The sequence below is a fragment of the Salvelinus sp. IW2-2015 genome, linkage group LG8, assembly GCF_002910315.2.
Source record: "Salvelinus sp. IW2-2015 linkage group LG8, ASM291031v2, whole genome shotgun sequence".
NCBI classification, from domain to species: domain Eukaryota; kingdom Metazoa; phylum Chordata; class Actinopteri; order Salmoniformes; family Salmonidae; genus Salvelinus; species Salvelinus sp. IW2-2015.
The window spans coordinates 31,664,022-31,672,135 of record NC_036848.1 but is presented as its reverse complement, the minus strand read 5'-3'; the positions used below and the strand labels follow the sequence as shown (position 1 = coordinate 31,672,135).

Below are 8,114 nucleotides of genomic sequence, written 5' to 3'. Positions count from 1 at the left end.
CTGTAGTCTATCACAGTGCCATCCGTTTTGTCACCAAAGCCCCATATACTACCCACCACTGCGACCTGTTTGCTCTCGTTGGCTGGCCCTCGCTTCATATTTGTCGCCAAACCCAATGGCTCCAGGTCATCTATAAGTCTTTGCTAGGTAAAGCCCCGCCTTATCTCAGCTCACTGGTCACCATAGCAGCACCCACCCGTAGCACGTGCTCCAGCAGGTATATTTCACTGGTCACCCCCAAAGCCAACTCCTCCTTTGGCCACCTTTCCTTCCAGTTCTCTGCTGCCAATGACTGGAACGAATTGCAAAAATCACTGAAGCTGGAGACTTATATCTCCCTCACTAATTTTAAGCATCAGCTGTCAGACCAGCTTACCGATCAATGCACCTGTACATAGCCCATCTGTAAACAGCCCATCCAACTACCTCATCCCCATGTTGTTCTTCTTTTTTTTTTTTGCTCCTTTGCACCCCAGTATCTCTACTTGCACATTCATCTTCTGCACATCTATCACTCCAGTGTTTAATTGCTAAATTGTAATTATTTTGCCACTATGGCCTATTTATTGCCTTACGTCCCTAATCTTACTACATTTGCACACACTGTATATAGACTTTTGTATTGTGTATTGACTGTACGTTTGTTTATCCCATATGTAACTCTGTGTTGTTTGTGTCGCACTGCTTTGCTTTATCTTGGCCAGGTCGCAGTTGTAAATGAGAATTTGTTCTCAACTGGCCTACCTGGTTAAATAAAGGTGAAATAAAAAWWWTWWAAAAAATCTGAGCGTTCAACGATAGTCAAGCACCCAAGCTAACGTTGGCTAGCAACTTCCAGACACAAACGAGAGAAATCCTCACTCTGACCATTTTACTCGCCCTAGCAGATCTGGTTAGCCTGTTTTCATGTTATCCAGAGGGTTGGTGACTGTAACTGTGCTGCTGGCAATAATTTAATTACGCCTTTTTTTGCCAACGTTTACACCGGCCATACTCAACGGGTGTTGAGCGTTTGTAAATTCATCAATTATTCTGTGCGAAAATGCTCTGAAATCTGAGTAGATTAACAATGTCCATTGAAACACACAATGACTATATACCACTTAGCTAAGAATGATGTGAATAATCAAGTCAACGTTAACGTTAGCTAAATTGACTAACGTTAGAGTAAACTWGGCTTATTAACACTATCTAACTTTACCGTTCTGCTAGTTAACCAGCCAGCTGACCAGCCGTAACATTACGTTACCCCCGTGCTTTGTGTTCTTCGGATCATAATTCTCCTTTTGCCAAGTAAATTACTGCTGCTTCGGATTTCTCAAACCAAGCCCGGGTGTGTTCGCTGACACAGGTGTTTCAAGTCACCTTGCATTGAAATAAAAATAAATGTTACTAGTCCAATGATGAATTTTAACACTCAGTTACTTTGTTTCAGACCACAGCACCTGAAATAATAGAGAGAGACAGAAGCCCAAGAAAGAGAAGGAGCACAAGCACGGAGGCCAAGGAAATAGTAATGTAATTAGTTGCTAATCCAATTATAGTTKATCAATAGTTAGTAATTAACAGTTTTATATTGTATTTTGTATTTCCTTGTTGGTTAAATAAATAAAAGGTTATGTATTATAGTCCCCTTTTCAGTCATGTAAATAGTTATCAATCCAATCATAGTTCATCAAGAGTTAGTAATTATCCGTTTTATATTGTATTTTGTATTTCCTTGTTGGTTAAAAAAAATAAAACTATATAGCTGAAATTTCTTGTCTTTATTAGTTGAAGCCATCATCGCATATAACACCTATTATCAACGTTAACCAACGTTTGTTAAACATTGGCGAACGTTGATGGACGTTTGAAACCCAACCAAACCAACGTTGTAAAATACACCTATTATATATTATATTATACACCTACGTTTGTTAAACGTTGGTGGATGTTCATTAACATTTAAAAAGGAACTAATAGCCAACGTTGTAAATTACACTAATACCAACGTTTACCAAACGTCGATGACACCTATGACAAACGTTTACAAAATGTAATCTGTGCCCTACACTTTAACCAAAACCGAACATTTATCTGAATGCATTCAGAATGTTTAGACAACCAATCCAACACCTAAAAAAAACGTTTATAAAATCTGTTTTTGCTACCTGGGTGCTGCTTTAACGCTATGCGGTTCGTAACGTAACTTATTTCTTTATTACATTGCTCAACATTTTGTTAAAATGTATCATAATTAGTTAGAGCAGCAAATTTGTATCCGCTCTCTTCGGACTTCAGTTGCATATTTTCAGACATTTTCTTCAAATCTGAAAACGTTGTGAAGCCACGCCCATTTGTGAAGAATAGCATTATGTTGCTCTAAAAGTACGGAAAAAGTGTCCACTGCATGTACACTTCGTATTTTGGCGAATTTAGTAGAACATCCGCGAAATTTTGGCATACTAACTATATCCATACTATAACCAATAAGCATACTATATACTCAAATATCGTCACAAATAGTACGGTTAGTGTGGTTAGTATGAATATTCGAACACAGCGTCTGTCTTAATTAAAGGGGCAGTGTTGTATTTTGAGACAGGCTTGAATGTGTAAATAAGCCAATATGCAGAGGGGTAGCCTACATTATCTAATTCTCTGTATGGTAATAATAATTAAATGTACTTTGTAAAGTGGTTTCTTGCATCATACAACACAATACCGTACAATTTACAGTCATCTACTTGGCCCATGGTGTTACAGACCAAGTAAAAAAAATATGAATTCATGTCAAGCCCATGCAATGTATTGTACACCACTTATAGGCTACTAAAGGCTATATCATATAAATCAAAAGCTATGTCAATGTAAAAATGTTAGGGAATTTGATCCATTCGTTTTGTTGGTAGGCCTGCATTATGCTCAAATACCCGCAATAGCCCATTGACTACTGTCTAAAACTGTATGGGTACAGCCTCAGTGTTCACTGACGAGCGGAGGAAGTTGCACAAAATTCCCACAATGCTCAAGTTTCCGCTCACAAGATCTCAAATTTGCTCAGTTCCCCCCAAAAATTGAGGGAACATTGCATATAACCTCTCCTGTAGARAGCAACGACAATGGGTTCTGTTTCCTCTGCTATTATGAACAAAAATGTTGTCCAATAGGCCTAGATGAATGCTCCCCTTTTCTTCTCCCAGTAAAATACTAATTTGTTTGAAGATTAGGCTAATTTGTGAAAATGATACAAATGAGTTTTAAGAATATAGTGATGTTTTAATTATTATTTGCTAAAAGCAGTGGATTATTAGCCTGCTCTATCATGAATAATCAAATCATCATCACAAAAAAAATAATCAGACTCTTGATCCGTTTTAATCCAATAGGAAAGGAATACATTTCCTAAAATCAATTGTTTGTCTTGGCCTATTCAAATTCATATTTTGGGATTAAATCGAGTAGAGTTTGACAATTTACGGTTAAATCATTTGTTCATTGGAATGCGCTTGTTTTATTAGATCTACTTTACGCGATGCGCCGCCCAAGTTAACGATTTCTAACAAGCGTGTGCCTCTCCTTTCAATTTGGCTCGTGCGTCCGGTTTGCGTTTTATGTCGTCGATGGCAAACACTGAAAAGGAAAAAAATGCCCGTTTTACCCTCCACCTTTAATCCCGTCAGTGAAATTTGGTCTCGTTTCTTCTTGTCTTGCTCTGACAGGCATGCATGCACCCCAATTTACCCTCGTGACGGGGGGGCTCTAATCTACCCATCCGGCAGGGTTTGATCACAGGCCCGTGTCCTCGMTTCAATGAGACGCTTCATTAATTTTAATATGCGGAGTGTGCCAACAACTGTCAGGACCTCCTAGGCCTATACCCAACCTCACCACGTGTTACTGAAGCTCTCCAACTCGCAGACCAGTCTTCAATATATGTGTAGCCTATTATTGGTTTATTTACTGTTTTTTGGAGAGGCTGTGGTATGAAAAGCGTGGGTTACCGCAGTTACAATGTGCACGGAGAAAAAGGGTCACATTTCTTTAGTGGGCACCGCTAAACGGATTAGTTTAAGCACTGCGTCTGTGGCAAGTCAATTAGCCTGCTGTTAATGTCGCTTTTTAGACACATTTATTTATAATTATTTCACCCAAGGTTTTCCTCTCTTCTGTGAGCGTGAGGCTAGACCCGTGATTTCAAATATCAGGCCTACAAATCACTTTGTGAAGATATGAAGTTATTGTATTTGTAGGCAGGATATCTCACAAAGGCCAATATTATTTGATACAATTTATATTTCCCATGGTTGCAATTATCAAAAAAGTATGTTTTGACAGTTATTTTGAGCAGAAATAAGACATTCATAGCCTATGCTATGCCATTAGCCTAAATCTTAATAAAATAATGAATAGACAACGAGCTCTAAAAGTGGCCTGATCGCACTCCTCCCCAGAGCCAAGCCCCATGCACCCAGTAATCACTCAGATGGACCTAATCCACTTTTGATGAACTTGGTTAATAGACTTCCTGCTGACATTATCAAAGGGTTCCAACTCTATTCATTACGTGCACACGACCCTCGCCACGCCCATACCATCCTCACAAGCTCTGGCGTGTCGTCAATAAATGCTCCCCTCACACCCAAAACTTTAAGGGACGGGTCTAGAAGTTCAGTTACACGTCTGCACCGTTGAATCTATATTCAGGACAATGCCACGCCGCAAAAGTCTCTTTGTGCCATTTATCTCCAGAGACGCAGACACTGGTGCGGATTTGAAAGTGCAAGCGCATCGTATAGACGGTCCACATGGAGCTCTTGTGCAGACCAGTTGGATAGAAGAGAGGGCAGAGCGCAGGGGCAAGTGTGACCCGTGCGCTATTGTGGAGCTCAGATTGCCAAGGCTCAGATACATTGAGCAGGACCGGAGCACCATCGATAGAGCGCAAAGGCGTCGGCGTATGGCTGCAAACTCCCGCGAGAGGAGGAGGATGCTCGGGCTCAATGTCGCATTCGACCGCCTCAGGAGCGTCATCCCCAACCTGGAGAGCGACAAGAAGCTGTCCAAGTCAGAGACTCTTCAGATGGCGCAGATCTACATCTCGACGCTCAGCGAGTTGTTGCAGGACAGGCCCTGCGGCACGGAATTCAGCACCACTGAACTTGAGAGCACCGAGCAAGTGCGCACGGCCCCAACTGGCATGCCAACAGTGAACGATACAGCAGAAGACTCAACTGTTGAGCTACCTGGGCCAGGAACATTCGATACCGCATGTAGAGACAGTGGAAACTTGATGCGTGCGCCCTGCGAAGACCAGAAGACAGAGCTTAGAGGGTTTATGAACCTGTGGGAGAGAACTAGTGGCACAAAATAACTGGTTTTATTTGTTTGTGCTTCGTAATTGTTAATTTTTTTTCTCCATAAAAAAAACATGTTGATTCGTGTTTGATACCTTATGTAGATTATCTGGCTCAAGTAAAAACACATTTTAACAATTTGGCATCTGACTTTTTCTCCCCCTCACAGTTCAGTCTACTTTTGCATGTCTGAAAGTTATAGGGGCAGTTTATGCTGCATAAAAGAGCAATAGATTATTCCAAAACATGACAAAAGTATCAGACACAGATGTACTGAAAGTAGCAATTTTTATTCAAGTTAAAATTATATACAAGTAACCAAAGACATTCTTGAAATTGGTACAAAGAGCATGTTCCTGCATTTGGCTTTTTACACCTTTTTAAATCTGTCTTTCAAATAACACAACTGAAAATGCTGTATAAAATAAATTGGATTGGATTCAGAAAAGTAGTCTACCATTTCTAAATTTCCAATATTTACAAAAGTATTTACATTGTTCCATCCATTTCCAGATTTGTGAATAAAGCTCTTGTAAACTTCAGAAGTGTTAATTAAGCCAATTTTTTTTTTTTTTTTTTAAACGACTGGTGTGGCTCCCGACTACAGCGTACATCAGATTGAAATACAAGAGGCTTAACAGCTTAGAAAGTATCGATGAGGGTGTGTGCATGGAGATGGCTGAAGCTTTAATGTCTGCATGGCTGTGGGTGTGCGTGCACGTCTTAGAAGAGAAACAAAAACATGTCGTAAATATACAAAGGGGAATGAACGCAACTTTAGGAAATAAAAAGGGGGAAACTTCATCTCCCCAATTCTGTACATCTTAACCCCAAACAGCCCCACGACCGACTAACCTCCGCATTCAAGCTGGGATAAGAGGATTTTACAGTTTTATAGGAGAAAACTATGGGAAACAGCATATAACCAATGAATTAGCTGACAACGTCATGCAGCCGATAGCAGTCCCAATCAAGCCTGAATTGAACAAAACTGAGAACACTGGCTATGAAACAGGTTATATAATGGGCATCACATTATGAAACTCAGAACGGAGGGCGCATGGATACAGCAACCGTTAAACTGAGAGGCTCAGTTCATGAACAACAGCGCTCTTATCAATTCAAGTGCTTAAATTAAAAAGTTTGAAAAGCAAAAAAAAAATACTGTAGTCTTTTAGTCCAGTTGATTTTTTTGAGAAAAGCTTAAAAAGAAATTGCAGCATTGAAGAGAGAAGGAAGAATATAACTTAATGCCAGACTGGCATGTATTTATTCAGAAACAGAAAACCAACACTTATGTGTTCTACAGCCTTTAACAGCTAGCTGAAGCACTGTGGTGGTCATTCAGACCCAATAGTCTCTGCAGTACAAATTAAAGACAAACATCCATACTTTCCTGTTGGCCATAACCAATAATGATAAGGGGGGGGGGGGGGTACAGACTAAATGATGTAGTTCTCTCACGTTAGTGAAAACTACAGATGAGGACCATTTCAGGTTTGTCCTTGAAGAACTACAATCTCCGAAAGTATCGACTTGGACAGAGGTGAGGTGCTCACCAAACTAGCAATTCTCTCATCCTCGCCACTCCATGTACTTCGAAACGGAAAGAAAATCTATTTGTTCATTTCTAAACCTTTTTACACCCTCCCCTCAACGACAGAGGGTTTTTAGAACACACACACACAAAAAGGACAGTCGCGAAGGCAATAAAAGCGCTTCAGTGCAGTGGGGCCGTTGGGCTCTGGGGGCTTTCAGCATTTCAAAGCGGGCTGAGAGCTTTTGCTTTGTGTTCCTATTCCAGTTGTGTGGGTCACTGCTGAATGCTTTCTTTGCATTCAGAGGGGGGGGGGGGGTTCAGGCACACAGGCACTTTGATGACAAATCGGAAGTAAACAGAGGAGGGAGGCAGGGAGAGAGACATCTTTTACAGCAGGCAGAAAAAACAATGGAGGATGTGGCAGATGTAGCAAGAAGGCAACATATCGATTTGGGATACAAGGAGTTTTTATATAAATGTACAACCTGAATAGCACAATTGGGGGTATCGAATGAAGAAAAAGGGTCACAAACCCCCCCCCCAAAAAAAAAATCGGCATTTAATGAATATCATTCTGAGAATCATAAATTACAATTTCGTGAGGGAACAGAGGAAAAAAAACTGTTTGGAACACAGAACGTCTAGAATATAAACGGAAGGTTGTTCTCATCTTCTGTTATCTGCTCAGAGTTCTCCTGTTCCAAACAGACAGGAGCGGTGGAATGCTGAAACAGTGCTTCAGGCCTCGCGTGTTTGAAGGGAGGCCATCACAGTATGTACAGTGAACGTGGTGTTGACGATGATGAAGATAGGTGGTTGTTATTAGCAGGCTGTGTGTGTGTGTGTGTGTGTGTGTGTGTGTGTGTGTGTGTGTGTGTGTGTGTGTGTGTGTGTGTGTCTGGACTTGGGTCTACCCAACTGTGCTGGTCTCTGTGTGAGGCGAGCAGTCAGCCCCCAGTGTGGTCCCTCCCCACAGAGTCAGGTCTCTAACAGTGCTCCAGATAGTCAATGACCCGAGAGATGGACTTCTGCCCTGCGGTGCCCACATCACACTGTGGAGAGAGCGATGAGAGGGAGGGAGGGAAAGAACGATAGAGCAAAGGTCAGTTACCACACACACTCGCTCCACACAAATCCCTATTCAGATATAAGGCTACAGGGGCCAGACTGGGATATTAGTCATTAGCCTGTACAAGCTCACTGACATAGAGGCCACAATAAAGACCTTTAAGCAG

General features: G+C 41.2%; 2 protein-coding genes across 3 annotated transcripts in view; one reads left to right on the top strand and one right to left on the bottom strand.

The window, feature by feature from the left end:
* The first annotated feature begins 4,455 nt into the window (after positions 1 to 4,455).
* atoh1c (atonal bHLH transcription factor 1c) lies at positions 4,456 to 6,626 on the top strand. Its single transcript, XM_023993062.2, has one exon. It carries the CDS (start codon positions 4,694 to 4,696, stop codon positions 5,354 to 5,356), a length of 663 nt encoding a protein of 220 aa, XP_023848830.1. The 5' UTR covers positions 4,456 to 4,693; the 3' UTR covers positions 5,357 to 6,626.
* LOC111967741 (wings apart-like protein homolog) overlaps positions 5,611 to 8,114 on the bottom strand; it is a 49,341-nt gene continuing 46,837 nt past the window's right edge. For both annotated transcript variants that reach the window (XM_023993060.2, XM_023993061.2), the window contains one exon: positions 5,611 to 7,931. In XM_023993060.2, coding sequence (XP_023848828.1) covers positions 7,866 to 7,931 — 66 coding nt within the window. In that variant the 3' untranslated portion in view covers positions 5,611 to 7,865. The remainder of the gene's footprint in view (positions 7,932 to 8,114) is intronic.

What these genes read in the sequence shown, in the direction of transcription:
- atoh1c (XM_023993062.2), top strand. Translation starts at nt 4,694, where the DNA reads ATGCCACGCCGCAAAAGTCTCTTTGTGCCATTTATCTCCAGAGACGCA.